Raw genomic sequence first — 25,565 nt, 5'->3', positions numbered from 1 at the left:
AGGTGCACAGGCGCGAAGACGCAAAAAAGGAAAATAATAAAAAGAAAAAAACCCGAAGAGGCGCACAGGTACGAGGGCACAAGAAAAAAAAAAGAAAACGGAGGCGCACAGGGTGTTAAAAAAAAGGCCCATAGGTACAAGGACGAAAAAGAAACAAAAGTGCACAGGGACAAGGGCTCAAAAAAAAAAAAAAAAAAAAAAAAACCCGAAGCCGCACAGGACAAAAAAAAAAAAAAAGGCCCACAGGTTCGAGGGCGGGGAAAAAAAGCAGAGGCGACAGGTTTGCGGGCGAAAAAAAAAAACCGAAGGCGCATAGGTACAACGACGGGAAAAAATTGAGGGCGAAAAAAAAGGCATTCGCACAGGTACAAGGGCGAGAAAAAAATAAAGGCGCACAGGTTCGAGGGTGTGAAAAAAAAAAGCGCACAGGTACAAGGACGAAAAAAAAATAAGTTGCACAATGTGAGGGCGAAAAAAAACACGAAGGCGCGCTGGTGCTATAGTGTTCGAATTAATTTGGAAAGCTATTCTTTTGCGGACTTTCAAGTTGATTGCCAACTAGCTCCAGCAGTTTCCACTAAGCTTTTCTATCGGATTTAATGCGTTTTAGAAGTCAATTTTGATTGCTTAAAACTGGTTTTGATGATAAATTATAAATGTTAAACAATTCTTCAGATTGTTTCTGTGAGAAGAGGAAGTTACATTTTGCATTCGTTCATTTTAGTGCACTAAAAAAGGATATAACTCCAAAAAAGTTAGAAAGATAATATCACTTAACAGTCACGCATCTATAGCTGTAAGAAATACAACGTCCATGATTGGTATTAAAAAATCGAGCTTTTCCGGGCGTCTGAAGAAATGACCAATTTAATTAAACTATTTTCTCCTCGAAGAAAGGACAAATGAAAGAGAGAAGAAAAAACTAAAAAATAGGATCAGTTCCTACTCTGAAATAGAGGGACTAAGCACCCTTGAAACGCCCGTTAAACGTTCCAATGGCGCAGTCTTTGCCATGTTCCTCCTTCTTCTTACGAATCCCTGATGTACGTTCTAATCATAAATATTTGCTCCGAAATAAACATTTATCTGGTATAAAATAAAGCCAAACACTTGATTGGTATTGCAATACCTATTGTTTTCATTTTATTGTTTTACTTTAAACGTCGCGTGCCCGAAGAATGAAACTTCGTTTTCAGATTTTCTGGGTACCTCTTTTCACCAAAACGTCGATAGATGGAGCTTCCAGCAAACATGCATGATTTTAAAAAAGTAAACAAAGAGTTACGTGACTCGATGAGCAACAAAACCAGTTTTGAGATGCTAGGTGATTTAAACCCCGCGAGAGCAGAGAAAGTCTCAGTCAAGGTTGATCACTGAGGTTCGCCTCATCACTTCGAAGATCTTCGGATCAGTGGAAGATCAGTCCTGCTTCTTCGTCCTCTCGTGCATCGGTTTATGTTCTGATTGTAACAACAGAAGTGCGTAACACATTGTTTACGTTTTAACGTGCTTAAAAGAAGTCAACAATTTGTTCCAATTTTTTGCAACTGGATTTACTATAATCTCCGACATGGGAAGACGTCAAGTATTTTTTATTACTTGTATTATGGTAGGACTGATGGCCTACTCTATGCAAGCACCAACTACAGCTGCTCCGAAAAGTAAGAGCTTTTATTTACTAAAATTGAGGCAACGAGAAGTAAAGGGACATTTTCAAGTTTTGTTTAAAACGCGTTTGAAGATCAAGTCCTATGTAGGTTTTCATTGAATTTTGTTCTAAATCACGCTGTATAGCAGGACCTACCAATGCTACTAGTCAATCTGTTGCCCCAAGAAAGAGGAGAAGTTCACCTACCATGTGTACTGGTTATCTACAAATTTTTAACTATGCCGTTTTCATCCCTTTGCTTCTCATTGCCTCAATTGTGCTGATTTGTAGCGTTGGTAGAAGGGGTCTTTGATTAGGGGTGCACCGAATACCATATTTTGCGGACTACTGAATACCAAATATTCCGTTGAAATTTTAACCGAATGTTCAGACTAATGTTAAAGATTCGGTTAAAATATTTTAAATGTAGTAAATGTATCCTGAACCATAATTTACTGTTATTACACTTCGATTACAATAATTCGTTTAATTAGTCTGTTATATACAATAATTAAAGTTTCATATGGTGTAAAACTTCAGAATTTAAATTGCTGTAAAATTTAATATCCAAGCGTTGATGCGTCTCCTTTATATGTTATTCATAATCGTTTTTAATATTTGTGAGATGATAATAGTTGTTTTTTAGTTGCTTATTTCATTAAAAAAAATATCAGACTACTTAACATATTTATGAACAAATATATAAGTAAAATTATTACATATATAATGACACACATATATTTTAGTTTTTCTTTTTTTGGTTACTGTTTCGTGTTTAAATAAGTTAGTAATGGCTAGGTTAAAATAATGTACCATAAGATTTATGACAAATTGTAATACTACGTAGAAAATTTAAATTCAACATCTGAGTATTTTCCCTTACATTAAAAAATTACTTTGAATATGACAATATTAGTGAGTAACAATTTGAATTAATTTGATGCTATGATACTGTACAATAAAATTTATTAATTGTATAAAAATATGTGCATGCTTAAAAATTGTCGAATATTTGAAATTGTTTGTTATCCGGTTGCCAAATATTCAAGTATTCGGCCAAACCGAACATCCGGTTCGTTTGTCGAATAGGTAGTACACTGAATAATAAACGAATATTCGGTGCATCTCTAGTTTTGATCCATTTTTGTTTAATAAATTGCAGACAATAGTTAAGCATTTTTTGGGTTTTGAAGCATAAATACTCTTTTGATTATTGTATTGTAGTCAGTAGTGAAACAACATCGGAAAAGGTTTAAGGGTTTTACACTATCTTTCATTTGAAGCGGGGCGTGGAAGAGAGTGGGTATGTGACATTTTTTTATACTTTGAAAGGATCACGTAGATCAGCGGTGCACAACCTCATATTTGGCCCGCAAAGATTATATGTGTTGCCTTCTGTTTTGTTTAATGTTGCTGTCGAAAAATATGTTTTCGACGCTGTCGATATGTTTTAAAATTCAAAGTACGATAGAAAATTTGAGCCTAATTTTCCAAAAATTGGTTTCTTAAAAACAGGTGCATTTAACTGATAACAATAATTATTGGTTTTTAATTTTCTTTCCTTTTCCATACTTTTCCATATTATTTCAAATTTTTTTTAACATATATTTTGAAATTTTATGTGTTCTGGCCTGTGCGAAAATCATGTTATATGAGGTGCGGCCCTATTTTACGGAAGTGTTGCATCAACTTAATTTTACACTTCTGTAAAACAGAACCATTTACGTGATTATCTCAAAATGTAAACAAAAGTCACATAACCCCTTCTTCAACTCAGCCCTTCATTTAACAACTGGCACTAATTAAAAGATCACTCGCTAAAGAGATGTGGGGATGGAAGTAAGGGAATGAGGGGTTAAGTGAAACAGCGGGGAAAAGTGAAAAGGTAAAATATTTTCGCAGGTTACAGAGCCACTTAATTAGAAATATCTATCTGTGTTCACAAACATATAGTTGATTATAGTTAAAAAATAAATAGCTCTGAAGAATTTTAATAATCATTTTCAAAATTTTATACGCATTTTGTAATACTTTGTGGTTTATCAAAAATAATTTTCGGTACAGTTTTTGTAATTAACATTGTAAGTACTAATTGAGATCTACCGTATTAGCATTTTGCAGTTGGTTCTTTTTAAAATAATTAAATTTTATTATTGAAAGTCAAGGGGTGTGAGAAAGCACCCCCTACCGGCGCGCGTGGACATAAACATGAGATTAATAATTTTCGTGATGTATTATGTAATTTTTAAAATATATTGTAGCTTGTCCCTTTTTAACTAACTAAATGTAATTCTTCAAAGCAGGGGCGTGAAAGTGCATCCCTTGACCTCCCTGCCTTAACTCATGGTTACAAACACGGGTTTAATATTTTTCGGGATGTATTTTGTAGTTTAAGTGCTCTGAAATTTGTCTTCTGCTTAAAATAAATTTGATTTTTCTCATTTAATATTAATTATAATGAAAAAATAATACAAAATTATTAATAACTAATATGACTTCTTAACATTGATTTAACTTTATTTTTAAACGCCAGGGGCTAAAGTGTACTCTTTGCAGCCCCCTGTCAAACTCATAGACATAAACGTGAGATTAATATTTTTCGTGTTGTATATTGTACTAAAAATAAATTGTAATTTATCCTGGTTTATTCAATTTAATTTTTAAATGCCAAAGATTGTGAGAATGAACCCCCTTGCACCCCCTACCGGCACGCGCGGACATTAAAATGAGATTAATAACTATGGGGATGTATATTTCAGTTTTTAAAAGTATTTTGAAGTTAGTCCCTGTTTAACAAATAAAATATAATTTTCAATGCCAGGGTGTGAAACTACACTCCCTGCCGGTACTCAAGAATATAAAAATGAGATTAATATTTCGGGGCATGTATTTTACAGTTTAAGTATTTTAAGTATTTTCTAATTTGTCCTTAGCTTAAAATAAATTTAACTTTTCTCATTGAAAAACAGTTAAATTAGTATCACTTTAAAAAAATAGTTTTATTTTATTTTAAACGCCAGGGGGTGAAAGTGCACTCTCTTGCAGCCCCCCGCCGGTGCTCATGGACATAAAAGTAAAATAAATATTTTTCGTGATTTTTTTTTTTTTTTTTTGTAATTTGTCTTCGTTTATTTAATTTAGTTTTATTTTTAAATGCCAAGTGAAAATGCACGCCTCTGAACCACCAATCGGCACTCACTGACATAAACATGAGATTAAGAAAATTCGTGAGAAATATTGCAGTTCTTTAAAGTATTTTGTTATTCGTCACTTATTGATTAATTAAATTTAATTTTTAAAAGAGGATGAAAGTGTACCCCCTTAAATCTCACTGCCGGTGCTGGCATTCACAGACATAAATATGAATCTAATACTCTTCGTGATGTACTTTGTAGTTGAAGTATTTTGCCTTTTGTTTGAAATGAATTTAAATTATTTAGTGCAAATATTTATTAGTTTTATTTTAAAAAAAATATTGCAAATAATATTTTAATTATTATTTTTCTTTCTCAAAACCCAGGGGTAAGGGAAGTAAAAGTGCATCTATCCCTTTGCAGCCGCTGCCGGTGCCCCATGTTCATCTATTATATCACTTAAATGCATTCATTAGTTTATTTACATTCCTTCATTTATTAATGCACTTATTTATTCATACATTTCCACACTTTTTTTCTTATTTATTCACTATTTTTATTTTTCGTAATATTTAATTCAATTAATCAAGTAATTCGTTCATTTTTTAAAAAGTTATTCATTTATCCATTTTATGGACCATATTTTAAATAATAAAATTGAAAATATTTTACTTAAAGTTGATGATAAGACGGCACCTCCCCCCCCCCCGAAAGACAGATTTGCACCAAGATTCTAAGAATGAGATCAAAACCCTTCACAAAAATCCCCTTGAAAATTTCGACTGCCTACTCTGTGTCATGACTTCAACCGCCCCCTTTCCGACATTTTTGGACACCACTGCTAAAGGCATTACTACTGAAATAAATTGATGGAGCATTTATCGAAATGGCCGATTGTTGTTCTTTACTGCCTGTCCTACTACTCAAAAATTTTAGTTATAGGTACTTACCCAAGTACTTCCTACCCTCACTAAGAATGAGACTGAAACCCCTTACAAAATTCATCTTAGAAATTTCATTTCCCCACTCTGGTTCCATTACCAGGGTCATGTCCCCCCCCCCCCTGAGTCAGTCCCTGGTCATGAGGATCCCACCCTCAGCCCTTTTCAGACACCACTGCTCTTAGCATCATTATTGGAACAAATTGCTGAAACTTTTATCGGGATGGCCCATGACCGACTCTACTGCATATTTTAATCCTCAGGCATTTTAGCTGGGGGAAGTATCGCCCCCAAAGAAAAGAGGTCACCTCCAAAATATTACAAAATCCCCTCCCCCCAAATAGAAAGACTCTCGCCAAGAATGAAATAAAAAAAACGTAACAAAAATCATCTAAACAAATTGCAACTGCCTACTCTGTCTCTTGACCCCCCCCCCCCCACTCTCAGTCATTTTTGGACACCCCATCTTTAGGCACTTTTATAAGAATAAGTTGCTAAAACATTTATCGAGATGACCGAGGGCTGATCTCTAATGCGTGTGTCAATACTCAGGCACTTAATCTAGTAATACTCCCTTCCCCCATTAAAAAAATTGACACCTCTCAAATACTAGAAGCCACTCTTTCACTAAAAAAAAACCTTCACCAAGAATGTGACTAAAACCATTTTTACCGAAATTACATTTTAAATTTCAACTGTCCACTGTGCCTCGATCCCCCTAACCTTTCCACCGTTTTTTAACACCAGTGCTTTAGGAATTACTATGAGAAAAATTGTTGGATCATTTATCGAGTTACCCGATGGCTGGTATCTGCTACTCAGGTCTGGTCCTACTACTCAGACACTTAAGCAAGGTGTTCTCCCTCCTGAAAAGATGGCACCCAGCAATCGTTACAGTACTCATCCCCTCCCCCCCCACAAAAAAATAAATAAATATCTTCACCAAAAATTAGACTAGAACCTCTTGCAAAAATCACCTTAAAAATTTCAAGTGCCCAATTTTCGTAATAACCCCCCTCCAATTCCGCAATTTTGTACGATAATGCTTTAGTCATTATTGCTAGAATAGATTGGTGGATAATTTATCGAGATGGCCGATGGTTGGTCTTATTGCGTGTCTCAACGCTTAGACACTTTCGTAAGGGGTACTCCCCCCCCCAAAAAAATGGCACAAGCCAATAGTACAGAGCACCCCTTTCCCCCCAAATGGAAAGATTCTCACTAAAAATGAGACTAAATCCTTTAACAAAAATCACCATAAAAGTTTCAATTACTCACTTTGCGTCATGTCCAGGGTCATTCCATAACCCCATGCGTCAGTCCCTGGTCATGACTCCACCTCCACCCGTTTCGGACACCACTCCTTTTGGCACTATTATTAGAACAAATTGCTTAACATTTATCGAGATGGCCGATGACTGACTCTACTGCATTTGTTAATGCTCAGAAACTGTAGCTGGGGGTACTCCCCCTCCCAAATGTCACCTCCAAAATATTACAGAGCTCCTTCCGCCAAATAGAAAGACTCTCACCAAGAATGAAACAAAAACCCCTAACAAAAATCATCTAAACAAATTGCAACTGCCTACTCTGCCTCATGACCCCCCCCCCACTCTCAGTCATTTTCGGGCACCCCATCTTTAGGCACTTTTATTACAATAAATTGCTAAAACATTTATCGGGATGACCGAGGGCTGATCTCTAATGCATGTGTCAATACTCAGGCACTTAATCTTGTAATAATACCCTCCCCCCATAAAAAAAATTGGCACCTCTCAAATATTAGAAGCCACCCTTTCACTAAAAAAAAAAAAGACGATCACCAAGAATGTGACTGAAACCATTTTTACCGAAATTACATTTTACATTTCAACTGTCCACTATGCCGCGTTCCCCCTAACCTCTCCACCGTTTTTTAACACCAGTGCTTTAGGATTACTATTAGAAAAATTGTTGGATCATTTATCGAGTTGGCCGATGGCTGGTATCTACCACTCAGGTCTGACCTTTCTACTCAGACGCTTTAGCAAGGTGTTCTCCCTCCTGAAAAGATGGCACCCAGCAATTATTACAGTACTCATCACCCCTCCCCCCCACAAAAAAAAGTGAAATACCTTCACCAAGAATTAGACTAATACCTCTTGCAAAAACCACCTTCAAAATTTCAAGTGCCCAATTTTTGTAATAACCCCCTCCCCCCTCTGATTCCGCCATTTTGTACGATAATACTTTAGTCATTATTGTTAGAATAGATTAGTCATTATTGTTAGAATAGATTGGTGGAACATTTATCGATATGGCCGATGGTTGGTCTTATTGCGTGTCTCAACACTTAGACACTTTCGCAAGGGGTACTTCCCCCCCGAAAAAATGGCACAACCCAATAATACAGAGCACCTCTTCCCGCCCCCCAAATAGAAAGATTCTCACTAAAAATGAGACTAAATCCTCTAAAAAAATCACCATAAAAGTTTCAATTTCTCACTTTGCTTCATGTCCAGGGTCATACCATGGCCCCCTGCGTCAGTCCCTGGTCATGACTCCACCTCCGCTGTTTTCGGACATCACTCCTTTTGGCATTATTATTAGAACAAATTGCTTCACATTTATCGAGATGGCCCACGGCTGACTCTAATGCATTTGTTAATACTCAGAAACTTTAGCTGGGTGTACTCCCCCCCTCCCCAAAATGTCACCTCCAAAGTATTACAGAGCTCCTTCCGCCAAATAGAAAGACTCTCACCAAGAATGAAACAAAAACCCCTAACAAAAATCATCTAAACAAATTGCAACTGCCTACTCTACCTCATGACCCTTCCCCTCTCAGTCATTTTCGGACACCCCATCTTTAGGCACTTTTAATAGAATAAATTGCTAAAACATTTATCGGGATGACCGAGGGCTGATCTCTAATGCATGTGTCAATACTCCAGGCACTTAATCTAGTAATACTCCCCTCCCCCATAAAAAATGGCACCTCTCAAATATTAGAAGTCACCCTTTCACTAAAAAAAGACCCTCACCAAGTATGTGACTAAAACCATTTTTACCGAAATTACATTTTACATTTCAAATGTCCACTGTGCCATAATCCCCCTAACCTCTGCACCGTTTTTTAACACCAGTGCTTTAGGCATTACTATTAGAAAAAAATGTTGGACCATTTATTGAGTTGGCCGATGGCTGGTATCTACAACTCAGGTCTGGTCCTACTACTCAGACACTTAAGCAAGGTGTTCTCCTTCCTGAAAAGATGGCACCCAGCAAATGTTACATTACTCGTCCCCCCCCCCACCACCACACACACACACAAAAAATAAAAATAAAAAATGAAATACCTTTACCAAGAATTAGACTAAAACTTCCTTGCAAAAAAACATCTTAAAAATTTCAAGTGCCCAATTTTCGTAATAACCCCCCTCCCCTGTCTATTTCCGCCATTTTGTACGATAATGCTTTAGTCATTATTACTAGAATAGATTGATGGAAATTCATCAAGATGGCCGATGGTTGGTCTTGTTGCGTGTCTCAACACTTAGACACTTTCGCAAGGGGTATTTCCCCCCGAAAAAATGGCACAAGCCAATAATACAGAGCACTCCTCCCCCCCCCCAAATAGAAAGTCTCACTAAAAATGAGACTAAATCCTCTAACAAAAATCACCATAAAAGTTTCAGTTACTCACTTTGCGTCATGTCCAGGGTCATTTCATGACCCCTGCGTCAGTCCCTGGTCATGACTCCACCTCCGCCGTTTTTGGACACCACTCCTTTTATTAGACCCTTTATTAGAACAAATTGCTTAACATTTATCGAGATGGCCCATGGTTGACTCTACTGCATTTGTTAATTCTCAGAAACTTTAGCTGGGGGTACTTCCCCCCCAAATGTCTCCTCTAATGTATTACAGAACTCCTCCCCCCAAATCGAGAAGCTCTCGCCAAGAATGGGACAAAAACCCTTAAAAAATCAATTTAAAAATTTCAACTGCCTATTCTATCTCATGACCCCTCATCTCTGCCATTTTCGGATACCCATTTTTTACGCACTTTTATTATCAGAATAAATTGCTAAAACATTTTTTACATTTTTTGAGATGGCTGATCTTTAATGCATGTTTTAATACTGTTTTAATACTCAGACACCTTATGTAGTTGTACTCCCCTATCCCAACAAAAAGAGGGCACCCCTTAAATGTTACAAAGTCACCCCTTCAGAAAAAAAAAAAGTAGAAATACCCTCACTACGAATGAGACAAAAATCTTTGACAAAAATCACCTTAAAAATTTCAGCTGCCCATTTTGCGTTATGACCCCCCCCCCCCCCCTTCCACTCCGCCATTATTAGAACAAATTGCTACAACATCTATTGAGATCGCTGATGGCTAGTCTCTATTGCATGTCTTACTGTTCAGACACTATTACAGTGGACACCGGTTAATTGAATCAGTGGTTAATTGAATCAGCCGCTTTAATGAATCAAACCGTCAAAAACAGAACAAAATCCAGTTTTATTAGATGAGTCACTTTATTGAATCAGCCGCTTTATGGAAAACTGTTTAGTACAAACGTGATTCATATAAACGGCGGCCACTGTACTAGGGGTACTTTTCCCCAAAAAGATAGCACCCCCAAAATGTTACAGACTTTCTAAAGACTCGTCCCTAAAGAGAAAAACCTTCACCAAGAATTAGACAAAAACCTCTCACATAAATCATTTTTAAAATGATTGCGAAAAGCATAATTTGAATTCAAGAATATTTAAAAAAATTAAATTTTTCGTTTTGTTTTTTAAATTTTTGGCAGTAAATTTGCACTTTCAAAAAAGTACCTTAATATTTTCATTTTTTCTTTACGAAAAGATAAAATATTTTTCGATTTAATACTTTCTATTTGATTATTGAAAATATTTTTGATCTGGCAGGGAGGGGGATGGATTTGATCTGGTTTTGAGGGGGGATCATCATTTGGACTTGCAGGTAAAAGGAAAAATGAATGAGTTAGTAAATAATAAGCAATAAACGAATAAATAAATATATTAGAAAAAATAAATGAATAAATGGATAAAAAAATAAGTATGAATAAGTTAATAATTGAATTATTAAATGAAGGTATGGTAAATGAATTTAGTGACAAATGAATACGTAAGTGATTTCATAAACGATTGAATAGGTAAACGAAAATAAAATATATTTCACTTTGCCGATCAAGTGATTTTCACTCGATGTTTTCTAGATGCGCAAGAAATATTGATCAAATTTTTAGCTTGGAAAATGCAAAACATCTCGAGTTTCTTGTATTAAAAATATTTATACCAAATTACAAATAAGAAGTAAAAAATGTGAATAAAGTGATAGTCTAGTTCTGCGACTTACTTGGAATTAAAAATCTTACGAAAAAATACATGTGACTAATTTTCACTATAAATGTTGCGTTTAAAAACGCCCGTAAATTCGTCTTTTCTTTTTTTTTTTTAAATTTTAATAGTTTTTGGATCAGTGCTATGTAGAATATAATTTCTACTACTGAAAGCAGATTTTTAAAAAACGGCAGAAAAAAAAGGGAAGGTACATTTTTTTTTTATTTTTGCCTTTCAGAAAATCATTCAAAACAGGAGATGGAAAATAAATTATTTAAAATGGGTTTTACATATTTTTGATTTCACACTTTGAACTTTTAAACATCACTTTTGAGAAATAACATGATGTACTACAATTTGTTGAGTAAAGGAGTGAAAAAACCTTCAGGTTGAGAAATATCGAGTTTAGAAAAAAAAAGATTCAGTAAATAGCGACACAGCAATAAAGTTTAGAAAAAAATCACTATAAAAATAAAATTTAACAATAAAGTTTTTAAAGCAATCTGGCTTAAGCTTCCATCTTGACTAAAATCCTTACCCAAGTCTTCCTATGGAAAGAGTGCTGTTCAAAAAATACATTACTTATTTTTTTTTTGCCCCATTTCACATGCTAATTTTTTAACTAAGACAGGCCAATTTACGGAAACGGAAACAGACACTGTTGTTTCCGTAATATTCCATTCGAATTCATACAACGTTCTTTGGTTGTTTCACGCTGTCTTGATTGCAATAATGAACACTGGAGTGGAAATGCTGTTGAAATAACGGTAGAAAAGGAAAGCTTTTTTTTTTACATAATTCAAGCCATTTGTGAGAAAACTAACGATTTGAGAAATAGTTCGAAAAGGAGGGGAGAGGGAGGGGGCTGAAAACAACATTACGCACGCAAAAATTATATCGTGAACAAATAGCAGATGCAGGTTCATCCAAAACCGAACAAATGTAATTTTCCGTATACCATTATGGATTTTGATACATGAGTTCTTACAGATTTTTGGAGAAATAATCATTGTATTTTTAGCGTCTTCTTTATCCTTTGCTTTTGAACTTATTTTTTTGTGTAGGAGCATTTATAGATTTTAAACAATGATCATGGGGGGGGGGGGTAGACAGATTATCTTTTCTAATCAATAACAAAACTAATGACTAAAAAGCAAAATAATTAAACCACAAAATTGCAAATTGATTACGTACACGTGTACATACGTTATGTACACGTGTTGTGGATACTTTTATAGCAACTAATTGTATGAACTGAGGCTTAGAAAAATTTTTGCAGTTAAAAAACTTTTTGATAACCCTGACGTGAATGTAATAATTTTGCACTTATTTTGTACTTTTAACACTGTTTCTATAATTTATTTTTCGCACAAAGATAACTTTTTTTTTCTTTGATAATTGCTCAAAGTTCTCGAATTTCTTCCATAGTCAAATTTTAACTTAAAATTGACATGGCATTTTATGGTTATTTTCTATCTGTAGAACTTTGGAAAGGTTTTCCTAGATTTTGAGGTAAGGAGCGGTGAAGAGGATTTTCGCCCCTTCTTCTTGGTCACATTTTCCATGTATCAACTTTTGGAGAGGGAGAGAATTGAAGAGACTATGTTCATTCACAACACACACAAACTAATTTATTCTTCTACACACGGAAACAGTATACATGATGGGCAGCCAATTTGCCCATTTTCCCGAATAGCGGTCAAGAGATATCCATAAATTTATCCCGCTATTCGGTCAGGAGATTTTTTTTGCAGTCATGCCTTCACAACTGCCTATAGCCATATGAACTCGGGCGCTCTCATGCATCTGCGCAGAAGTCAATCGCGTAAAGCCCCATTGCGCAATTATGGAGATCCCGAGTTATTAATCTTGGGTTCCCTGTCAAGTTTTACGCAATGTAACCACGTGGAGCATATAATTTCTTACAAGCGGTTCGCAAATGATGTCATGCTTGGGAGGGGATAGGTCATGAAATTGTGACACTTTGTGAAAAGAGGGAGGAAGAGAGTAACAAGAGAATTGTGACATCAAACAGTTTTTATTACAGCGTAACATAGCTTAACATTTGACAAGGGGAGGGGAAGAGAGAAGATAAATTGTGACACTTTGTGACAAAGGGGGACTGGGGTAAATGTTGGGAAAAAGTGTGACATCATTTTAGACATCTCCAAAAGGCGTACTGTGACTACAGGGTGTTTCGGCGACATACACATGATGCGGAGGGACTTATTTTTAGCAAAATGAGTGTCGAACCCTATGGTCTTCAGGACTTCTTTTCATGAGAAAATAAACAAAACTCCGTCTTGCGTGGGAAAATTTAACAAAAAATTGAAAGAAAAAGTGCTTGAGCGTTATTTAATTTTTCCTTTTAATTGGGGTGGATAACGCCTCGAGTCTTTTACTAGAACTTAGTTCAGTTATTCTCAACATTTATTTAAAAAAAAAAAAGAAAGAAAGAAAAGAAAAGAAAAAGAAGAAAAACTGCCTAGTGCGCACTCTAACAATAGCAAGGATGCTTCTTCAGTCTCTAGTATATACCAATGACTTCAATAAGAAGTAGTTTTTGTGTGGATTTGGTATCTGCTTTAGTGATGTAAAATACAGAAGTATTTATGAATGGTGAGACACTGCGTCATACTGTTAAACGAAACTACCTGGTATCGTAGCTGGTGATTAAATTGAAAAAGCTTTGTGTGCATAGTTGGCAGTCACAGAAACGTTTTTCAGAAAAAACTTTTCCAGGGAAGAAAGAAAAGAAAAGAAAAACGAAAATGATGAGAGAGCGAACTAAATCACAGAAAGGATAAGCTTTTTTTTTACAATTAATATTTATTTAATTCATCAGTTCTTTTAATAAATAAGATTTTTTTGTTTAAATAAATAGAGATAATTAGAGAAATCACACATATCATGTGTGAATTAAGTAATTTATTTTTTGTCTTCATACATCTACTTTCTGCATTTACATTTTTTTTTTTTTTTTTTGAGCTTGAAGAAAAATAAATAATAAGTTAGACCATAGTTTGCGGAAAGTACCTTCTTCAGTGATTATCCCTTTCATTGCGTGCATTCTCATTGCTTTAAATCTTGTGAGGTGTAACGGACGAGACTTAACGCTTGAAAACGTTTGAAGCAAGATGGAGGGTGTTTTTCGTGTGGCTAGGCATTTTAAAAAATAAATAAGACTGTTTTTGAACGGGAGGTATATTTATTTAAGCAACAAAATGTTCACCATCGCATTCAATTTAGTGTAAATATATAAAAAAAAGAAATAAAAAAAGCGGCTATTTAAACCAAAAGTAGTTTGAGGAATTGAAATAACATTTTGAAAGTTATTTTTATTATTATCAGAACTATGTCTAATGTTCTTTGTAATTCGGGTAACCTTTTCCCCAAATATTATTACACGCATACTATAAACGTCTTTTTGAAATGAGCAAATAAAAGTTGTTTAAAAAATATGTTTCAGCCTGTATCTGCAGGAAAAGTTTCTAATGTATGTTTTATCCAAAGAAAACAAAAACTGATAGAAATAAATTAAAAAAAAAAAAAGTTTGAAAGTGCGTAAGGTCACAAAAAATGTTTTTATTCTTTATTTTTGATGAAAATATTAACAGTAATTAAATAAATGAATGACCAACGTTTTAATGCACAAAATTTGCAATTTCTTGGAATTAAAACGTTGGTAATTGATTCATTTAGTTTTCAAGCACAAAGGTGTTTATTCGTCATTAATAGCAAAATTAATATCGATGAGAAAAATATCAATATTTTTTTTACTTTATAGACTTCATATCTGGTGAAAACGTCGAGGAAAATTATGTTTTTTTTTTTTTTAAACTTTCAGATGAAACATGAGTGTCGTAAAAATACCTGAAATGAAAATCTGAGCTGTTTGAATAATTTAAGACATTAAACCCCACCAAACGACACAAAAATGACCTATAATCAGCACGGTAGGTAATTCTAACTTATCATGAATGACACAAATAAGAACTTATTACAATTCAGACTGCATTGATAAAAATTTTTTTAGCATTGGATTACAAGATATGCACGAAATAAGTTTTCATAACACATGAGCAATTATTTATTGTAGCATACTGCATAAAAATTCTTCAAATGTTGTATTCTAATACGCAATATTTTAATGATCTAAGAGTTGTCCATGAATTATGCCCAATTTTTTCCAGCATTTTTGCCCCCCCCCCCACACCTTTGTCTCAAATTCGCACACTTCATCTTACCCCCCTACCCCCCAATTGTCACGCGTTTTTTCATAAGGATAGTTCCATTTAAAAAAAAAAAAATGTGTGGCGTCATACTTCGGGTTATCATTTTCCCTGTCCCTTGCCCCATCATTTGTCAATGACCCCTTAAGGTAGGCTATAATTAAAAAAAAAAAGTTGCTCGGACTATCAGTTTCTTTCTAGTAAACGAATTGATTAAATTATACCATTCTTCACTTATAACGGCCGCACTTTGGAAAATATCTCTATGTTAGTTAAATGCAGTTAATATCTTCAAGTTCACTTGAGGTTGTTAACCGGGAAACGATGAGCAATGGATCAATGTCAGTTTACTTTTTGATATATAAACAGGAAGAAAATGCAAGACACTGAAAAACATAGCTTTCGATATAGATTTAAAAATAGAGGTTCAAATTAGCCATGGTCAATGGGTCGTGAAAATGGGAAATTTTTCACAAATAAGCTAAACAATTCCTTTTGATGTGTCATTTAAAATGGATTGATAGCTTTACAAATTACTTTTTATCTTTGAATCTAAGTATTTAATGATTGAAATGCACACTCGGAACAAATGTCGTTAACCCTGGAAAAAAAGGAAAGAAAAGAAAATCCCTTCAATCTTTTTCAGATGACAGTGGAGGAATGTTTTTCCCAATTCAACACGAATATGGTCGAGTTGGGAATTTATTTATTGAATTAATTGGGATTTGTATTATTGAAGTAAAGCAAACATTTTACGCTTTTTTGACGAGCAATGACGAATGAAATAGAAGTAAAGAAACTATTTTGCAATACCATTAAAGTTGCGGTGATTAATCATTTCGTTCTGTGAAATCATTTTGTTATAATACGCATATACGTAAATTTTATGGACCGTAGTCTGGCATTTGGGTAATCAATTTATCAGGTGAGCTTATTACGTAATTTTTATTTGTTTTGTACTAGGCGCATTACTTGCAAGGAAAAGGTAAGTTGATTTATTATTTCTGAAAATTGGTTTCAAAACTAGTATACATGATTTAAAGTATGAATTTGTTCCTCGAAAATGAACATTATTATTTAATAATCAGAGCTAATGACAGTGCTGCGGAGTCGGAGAGAAAATAACCGACTTCGACTCCAGAAATTTTAAAATTTTGACTTAAACTCCTTTATTCCAAAATCAGTATGACTCTGACTACGCATCAGACTACACAAGCACTTGGTAATTCTCTCGCGTATTATAATACAGATTTTTAGTTTAATACATTTCTAGAAAAAATTCATATTTTATTCTTTCAAAGTTTGTTTAACTCGTTATTATTCTTCTCCATTTCAATCCTTTTCTTTAAGTCAAGGTTATGCTTCAAAAATTTAACTGACATAGGCGAATGTTATGATGATGACGAATGATGATTTCACAGATTTCTATCGAAAAATTCTAACGGAGAGTCATGAAATAACGAAATAATTCTATTGCATTTTTGAACCAAACTACTGAATACAATCTCATCATTAACTCTTTGAGTGATACAGGCGCATACATGCGTCCAAGGAAAACCATCGCTGTGGCAGAATAGGCTCATATGTGCGTCCACTTGTTATTTGTTCAATTTTGTACATTATAACTATCAACTTATGGCGTTTTCAAACAATAACTGAATAAACAATAAGATAGGTGCACCAATTAAGGCCATGTCGATCAATTAGCCCTCCTCCCCCAATTTGTAGATGTAGGAGAGCTAGCATTCGATAGATCATGATTTTATCGGCATCCGAAGGCCTAACTGATGATAAAGAATTCTCAGCAAGCAGTTTGTTAGCAACAGGCAAAAACGCAGCAACAGTTATTGCAAAAGAGTCTTATCAAATTTGTTTGATCCTATTTTACCTTAAACTTTGTTTCTTCATCACTGTAGTTTACTAGAATAAAAAAAGTTGTCAATTGTTTTAAAAAGCCTAATTTATGTAGTTGAAGAATTCAAAAAAGAAAATGTCGTTGTGTACCGTCTTTTTTTCTTGTGATTTGGTAACTTTAGAAATGTTGATTGTAGCCCAATAAGGCCGTCTTTAGCATTATTAGGATTCCTGTGTCCTTACTAAGATACCGAAGGATCGGGTGGAGGATGTGATCGTGTGCTGCATATGCTGCACAGATGTTCACGAACTATGCGAAGGAGTGACTAAAAAATAAATAAATAAAAAGCCAGAAAATAATGACTTATCAGGGCCACGAATGTGACGATTGATCTTTCTCCTCTCTATTGAAGTAAATATGGAATTTTGGATAGCGTTTTTGAGTTAATCAAAAGTAGTTCAATGTATTTTTATATTGACAATAAAGGATTTTTTAAAAAAATTTGACAGTATTTTTTTCCGTTTTTTCATAGTTGGTCTTATTGGGGGACCGTGTTCTTACTAATAAGGCCAAATCGTCTTTATTTGTCAAACTGCTGAAAAATATAATTGAAACTTAGATTTTGACTTTGAATTATTTTTTCCTTATTTTTATGAGTCATTTGATGAATGTGTGAAATTTGAAGACAAGTGAATCATAAATGAGCGAGATATTAGGCCATGAACCTTAGGGCGGCATTATTTGGGGCAATAACCTCTTAACTGAAAAAAAAAAAAATGTTTTGATTCGTTTTGGAGCAAAGTAATAGTAACATGACTGCGTCAGAGGGGCCACCATGAGAGGGATTTTGGGATTAAAACCCCTCCCAGGAGTCCTACGCATTCATTTGTTCCGCATCAATTAAAGAGGGAATAACAGCTTAAACTTTTCAAAGTAGAATATGTTTCAACAAAATACCTTACTGCTTATAGATCGGGAATCAATTAAAATTACTTCCCAATTCTTAAACATACAAGTACTATTTCGTAATGAGCACCCGTACTGGTACAAGAGGGCTAAAATGATCTTAAAAGCTTAAAAAGAAATCATGGTCACTCAGCTCTTCCAACTGTGCACAAATCCTTTTTAGGGAAACCTAGAAAAAGGAGGTTTATACCACATCGGATTTTCTAAGACTACCTCTCAGATCTCATAGAAAGATCAAAACAGTTAACACAATTATTAATAACTTTTAAGTAAGCGAGATAAATGAATAATTACTAAGCCACAGAAACTATTTGATTATATTGAATCATATTTTCTCATAATAAATGAATAAGCAACAATTTTTGATTTTGAAAACCCCTCCCAGAAAAATGTTCCGGCTGCGCCACTGTATTGTGTACTATATTATTGGGGGTTGGTTAAAAAAGAATTCAGTGGAATCGATCGCCATTTCCAGCAGCATGTCAGTCACGCGAAGCGTTTCAACTTACTGTTAGCACTCAAAGGGTTAAATGATTCGATACGTGATGAAAATCTTTGAGCCAATGGAATTCAAAATCCTCATTGTGATTCTGGAAAGACTAGAAATAGGAAGTGAAAATATTTAAATGTCAAAGTAGATAAATTACTCAGCTCTTTGAAGCAGTCAAGCAGTCCTTTTATGTTACTTATTATTAAAAAAAAATGTATAAATTTTGATTTTCTGGCAATATTGCAATGAGAAATGTGTCTCCTGTCTTCAAAAGAAAAAAAAAAATAAGAATTTGTTTTAGGAAAATTCGGATTTTTGCAATTTAAGACATCAGCCAGGCTTTCAAACATTGTTTTACGTTTTTTCAACGTTTTCTTTTTCTGTGTGAATTTACACGCTCTGTAGTTGATTACATAGTGTCTCTATTAGCCTAATCTCGAAAAATTTCAGTTTAACTTTTCAGATTTTTTATTCATAAGTAATATTTTAAAATTCAAACCATGATACCTAAGACAATAAAAAAACCTTTTGAATGATTATTTCATATGCATATACACAGGCGGCTGGTGCACGAAAAAAGTGGGAGGAAGAGGGGGGTGGCAACAGAGCAATAGGGGTAAGAGGGCGTAGCATTTGGGGCTGTTTTTTTTTTTCCTGTAAAACTGGGCTATATTAGTTACTGGCTTTTAGTATTACTTATTTAATAACTTCTAAAAAGGTGAATATGGCATCAAAAATCGGTATGGATGGACACCGTAGACTTTCATCTTCCGTTTTAAAGTTCCACTCTTATTAAATAAGATGAGAAAAGTTCATTTATTTGGGAATTAATAGTTTTTACTTTCGTGAAATAAATCAATTCATCCTATAAAAAATAATTTTTCCAATTATGATTAATTTTTAAACTCTGAAAAGTGAAGAGGCAAGGCCCCTTTACTTCTGAAAGTGAGGGGGCAGTTGCCCCCCTTGCCCCCTACCGTGCGAGCCGCCTATGTGCGTATAGTAGACAATAACCACGTCTTAAGATGATTTTCTATGTAGTAAATGAGCGCAATTGTAATATGAACAGACAAAAGAAAACTTTAAATAACTGGTAATTAAAGAAAAAAAAAAGAAGCTATTTATTTTAAAGCAGACAAAATGAAAGTGGAAAACATATTCTAAATAAATTTACTTAAATATGTTTTGTGTAAGAAATTGTTTCTGTCAAGACAGTTTTTTTTTTAATTTAATGTAAGACTTGAGATATTGAATAGAAATAAAACGATTTGTCAACTACTCAGCGGAAACAAAATTTATCATATACCATTTATCCAATTCTTATCCGCCTAAACTTATCGTCTATTTCTGCGTCATGTTACTTGTAATGTATATTTCACTATTATTTCCTGTTTAACTGACGTTGACATACATGTAAATAACAATAAAAAAAATAATGCTTTCCCCTTTTTTTCCAGTTGATTGCCCTGAAGGCATGGAGTACCACGAATGTGGTACCGCCTGTCCGGCGACCTGCTTGAATCCCGAGGCACCCCGCTGCATGGGCGCTTGCGTCTCGGCTTGCTATTGTACGAAAAACATGGTATGGCATGAGAACACATGCATACCCCTCTATGAGTGCCCAGGTGAGATGGAACTATTCTTTTGCTCAGTTGGTGTCTAATTAAAAATAATATATATATATATATATATATATATATATATATATGTTCATCATTTTAAAAGGTCAATCTTAACGCATCGCTCCTATGAAGAACTTGTTTTCGTTACATTCCAATTTGAGAAGAAATGTTATGCAAGCAAAATAAAGATTACCATGCTATATGTTTTTATAAAAGAACTAACTGCGTTGCCCGGCGTTGCACGGTCTACCTCGAAAATGAAAGTTATGCCAAATGACACATGTTCAGCAATCAATGTTAAATAAAAGGAAATAAATAGAATGTTGCCATAAATTGGAATAATGGCGAAAGTTCCTAAAAATTCCCCCGTAAAGTTTGATCCTTAGTCGCTAAAAATTCCTATTTGAATAAGAAACTTCGTAATTAAAGTTAAACTCCCCCAAAAATCAAAATACGTGAATGAATAAGGCGAAATATAGATAAAAGAATCATTAGAATAAAGGCAACAGTCCCATAATAGCGTCACCACAGACTCTTTCATCCTCAGTAGAATTAGGACAAAAGTTCCCCCAAATCCCCAGTACAATCTCGACATTAGTCATTAAAAATCCTTTACTGACTGAGGACAATAGTCCTTAAGATCCCCATGAGAGTAAACAATGGCCCCTAAAAATCCTCATTAGCCCCCACCCCTCCCCCAAGCCCCGAAAAAACTCTCCATTAGAAAAGCAAAACATTTTTTGAAATTCTCTATTATGATATTGAAGGGCTGTTTCTAAAAATTCTTGTTGAATAAGGGTAACAGTTTTCCAATAACGTCAATAGTCCCATTAAAGATATTTGGATAAGAGTAATTGTTTGAAAAAAACCTTCAGTATGAGAAATTATTTTCAAAAAACATCAACATTATTTCTTTTCATCCCCATCAGAATTGGAAAAATAGCTTCAAAAAATTTCCCTTTTGAATAAGTTCTCTAAAAGTCTCCATTAGGATAAGGACGTCAGTTCCTCAAAATCCATATCAGCATCAATAATTCTAAAACATTGTTAATGACAAATTAATCTAAAAGCCCCGATAAGGATCAAGTGAATAGTAAAAGTTTCTATTTTTAATACTACAAAAATCTTTGATTATATTCTACCGGCAATACCAAAAAAAAAAAAAAAAATGAAAAATAAATAAATAAATAAATAAATAAATCGCGGAAAAATAAGCAACGAGGAACGTGTTTTAAATCTCTCTATTTTAGGAAAAATCAGAAAGCAAAAGCAAAAATTTTATTTGTTTACACTCGTGGGAAAAATAGCAACAGATTTTTCTTCTCATTTTATTCACGCTAAGTAAAACTGAGTTTGCTGCAATTCCGTGACCAGAAACAGCAGACGATATTTTAAAAATGAAGATAAGCCTCGTTTTAGATCATAAAATCAAATGCAAATGAATAATTTGAGGGTGGTCTAACTATCCCTCAAACTTCGTGTGAAGTTCACATGGTGCAGCATTTTAAGGGCTTTATCATGCTGACAAAACAGAACAAATACGACCTTTTTTCGATGAGATACTTTCAAACTAAGGATTTTTCCTAAAATTTGAATAAAAATCATGGTATACTTTTTTTTTACTAAACGAAAGGTACACTATGTTTACCCTGGCATCCCTGACAATGTGTATACAAAATTTCATGATGATCGGTTGAGTAGTTAAGGCGCGAAAAGGTAACAAACAATGTCCCTTTCGCATTTTAATAAGGATAATTATGGACTTGAGCAATATTTTTTCCAAAATTGAATATTATGGATGGTTAAAGTTAAAACCTTCTCAAACATTTATATGAGAGGACTATCAAGGACAGAAAAAATATTTACAAAAATCGCAAACATAACAGGCTCTTTCAGCCCCTGCACAATCTAGAAGTTTGCCCACATTTGACACAAAACACAATTCACCCCCACACCTCTCCCTGATTTAGTGTCTTCAGAGAACTTTCCATCACGAAAGAGGCAAGTTGCAATGCTTGAGAACTATTTTTGTTGTTTAGAAAAAAAAAGATGGTATAATTATAGGCACATTCTACGTGGGGGTCCATATTTATACCAACTACATTTAAGAAGATGGCCACTATCACATGTTACGTAAAAACATGCAGACTAAAGGTGTGTTTCAAGAAGTAGCTCAAGACCACCGCTTTGATGATTATCCTCTGAGAAATTGTTTTTACTTAACACAAGGACATGAAAAGAAAACGATTTCACATATTTCTTTAAAGTTTTCAAAAACCAATTTGCTCAATAATTCACCCCTGCATCCATACTACTTGAAAGAATGTTTCGAACTGCTTTCTGCTATCTTAGATTAGAATGCACTTTATGCAGTCTTCGTGACAGCCTTCAGTATCTCCCCTTGCCACTAGGTAGGGATGCTCATATTTGCACCTGTGCCCATTTTTACACCTTTTCCTCTATCACAATATTGGACGAGAGATGGCAACAAATTTAAATCAGCATTCAAGAGTTGCTTCCAAATAATAGGTTCAGAATTGTTTTCGAAATGGCGTTAAGTCAATTTTAATCATTATTGAAAAAACGCTATTTCGTCACGTAAGATTTAATATTGAATTTAAGAAAAAGATAATTTTCCCCAGTAATCCGTGGATGATAATATCACTAAATTGTTTAGTCTATAAAATTCCGAGAGTACAGTTATCTAGAAATGAGAGAAGAAAAATGACTTATCCCGTTTTGAAACAAAACTGGTGACTAACGCCTTTTTGACACAAACAAAACACGTAACGAAATGACTTACTTCCATTTGAAAGTAATTTATGTATATATTTTTCGTTTTTCGTGTAAATACAGCATAAATTTTAGGTACGCAATTTTTGAAGGTACTAATAAGTTGCTACAAATCTTCGTTTACAAACTCTCTTTCTTCATCGTTGTGTATCGTTGCAAGATTGTTTATAAAAATAAAAACATTCGTGCCATTTGTTAGTTCCGAAAGCTTCAAATAATTTCATAACATGGCTTTTTTGCTTGCTTCATATTGTTTTTAGCTTTTTAATTCAGAAGGGGTGTACGAAAGAAATTTTTTCCCTGTGCGCCCTCATGAAACAAACCACTTATCCAAAGGAAAGCTGCGCTTGGTTATACTTAGCTTATAACGCCCCTTGGCACAAAACTTACTTATAATTTAATTCTTTTCGAAAAAAAAGACGAATTTAAACCTCTGTTTTTAATACGACTGCACCTTGTTTGGAAAATCTACTTGCTGTAAATATATTGTTAGACATGTGCTGCTAGTTTTCCCATCACAAAATCAATTTTTGAAAATGTTTACTTAACGTATTATGAAAACACGTTCTTCAATTATTTTGTAAAAGTGCGATTAGTAGTGTGCGGTGTCACCAACTTATTTTTTACAATAAAAAGTGACAAACTATATTATAACCTTGTCAGTAGAGTGCAGCATTGTTCCTTCTACGGTTTGTTTAACGCATTATGAAAACAAGTTCTTCAATTATTGGGTTATAGTGCAATTAGTAATGTATAGTGTCACCAACTTACTTTTTACAATAAAAGTGAATAACTATATTATAACCTTGTCAGTAGAGTGCAGCATTGTTAATTCTACGGTTTCTTTTAAAGTCAGATACACTAAAATTACGAAGTGATGCATTTTTTTTTCACTTGTTTCAAAGTTACTTTTAATAACTGATATCTTTACGTTGCATTAGAGTGTCTGGTATCATCTATTAAAACCATTTTGATGATACACTAATTAACTAAATGTGAAAAAATATTCGTTCTGAACTCAGATTTGCAAGATTAAAAAAAAAAAAAAGCCTATTTTTTCCGGTAATCTCCAAACTTATATCTACCATAAATAATCTTTTTAAGGATCAGTTGAAAAAAGTTGAGAATCAAGTCAATGATTGATCAAAAGACGTACCCAAAATGATATTAATTTCGAAACTAAAACATGGAGCAATAAAAACGGGAAATGAATTAAGTTTACTAGGATTATGTTTCTCACTCTATCTTATGTGGCATATATCTCTCTCTTAATACATTTTTCCGAAGCAGAGCTGCTGTTGGTACATGCTATGACATAAAATATTTTCCATCATATTTATTTAGAGTATATAAATTAGTTGCAATAAAACTCTCATAAGTTTTCCTATCCCATTAAATTAGTGAAAACATTTTCCCTTTTATTTGTTCCATCTTGATATTTAGTAAGATTTTCTTTCTTTCTAACATAGTCAAAGAAAGGAGCTCCTTAGGATATCTCCTAATAGCTCCTTTTTCTTTTTCTTTGAAACAATGTAAAACAATTCGAGGACTAGAACCACGCGTGCATTGTCTTTTTTCCTTTTGTTTGTATACTTTTCATTCACTAAATATAAGAATAAAAATGACATCACAACGCTCCGTTTGTATCAAAGATAAAAATCGAAACTGCAAAGCACGCTTCAAGAAAAGCAAAACGCCTGTGGGGGGAAAAGATGGGTTGGGGAGAAAACTGGTTTTAAATCTTGTTTGGTATTCTTCGCTAACTGTGAACGCTCAAGAAAAATGCAAAGGCTGATGTAAATGACTTGTAACTCATTGCGTATCGAATCTCTTCCGGTTAATGAATTTTGTTCCGCACATGCTTTCACGGGCAAGGTTATTGAAATGCCAGTGAGGAAAGGATTGAAGAGCCGCGTGATTTTCAGGTTTTTAACATCCTTGTTTGAGAAATAAAACAATCAAAGTGTTTACGGTTTCACGCGTGGTTATTGTTAACACTTTATAAATGTTTATGGTTAAGTTGTTTCGCGTTAGAGTAGTTTAATTTGGTTTAATAGCAGTCATTTGCTTTCTATTGTTTCAAAACAAGAACGTGCCGTATTTTGATTTTTCTTCTGCTGGGTGTTTTGCTTCTGTTAATCGCTTGTTGAAATTTACGATTATTTTATCTCGTTTTGTTGTTTTTTCTAGAGTTTGCAAGCAGTTTAGTCTTTTCAGCTCTACAAAACTTTGTGGTAGTTGTAAATATTACAATGCCATTCAGTTGACTCGTTATTTAATGAGTTTTCTTCTTCATGAGAGAGTCACATGCAAAAAGAGTTGAAAGTCAAGAGCACAACCAAAATATTTTTTATAGAAGGGAGTTTATTTCGTTCATAATTTGTAACACTAACATAAATTAGAATTGAATGTGCTCAAATAAATGATGATTTGAATGCCGTTAAAAAAATGTAGTGGTTAAACACTGTCTCCCAGTAGATTACTTAATTTCAGCGAATGTGCTTCTTTTTTACTTTCAGACTATCCA

The 25,565-nt window shown here is 34.0% G+C and overlaps 1 protein-coding gene across 1 annotated transcript in view; it reads left to right on the top strand.

The window, feature by feature from the left end:
* Positions 1-1,359: 1,359 nt before the first annotated feature.
* The window catches only part of LOC129218528 (SCO-spondin-like), a 48,261-nt gene continuing 24,055 nt past the window's right edge, over positions 1,360-25,565 (top strand). The window contains exons 1-2 of the mRNA XM_054852816.1: positions 1,360-1,661; positions 20,081-20,248. Of these exons, the coding sequence (XP_054708791.1) occupies positions 1,571-1,661; positions 20,081-20,248 (259 nt within the window). The 5' untranslated portion in view covers positions 1,360-1,570. The remainder of the gene's footprint in view (positions 1,662-20,080; positions 20,249-25,565) is intronic.

The sequence above is a fragment of the Uloborus diversus genome, chromosome 3 (assembly GCF_026930045.1).
Source record: "Uloborus diversus isolate 005 chromosome 3, Udiv.v.3.1, whole genome shotgun sequence".
Lineage (NCBI taxonomy): Eukaryota > Metazoa > Arthropoda > Arachnida > Araneae > Uloboridae > Uloborus > Uloborus diversus.
The sequence above is the reverse complement of the archived record's forward strand: the minus strand, read 5'-3'. Positions and strand labels throughout refer to the sequence as shown.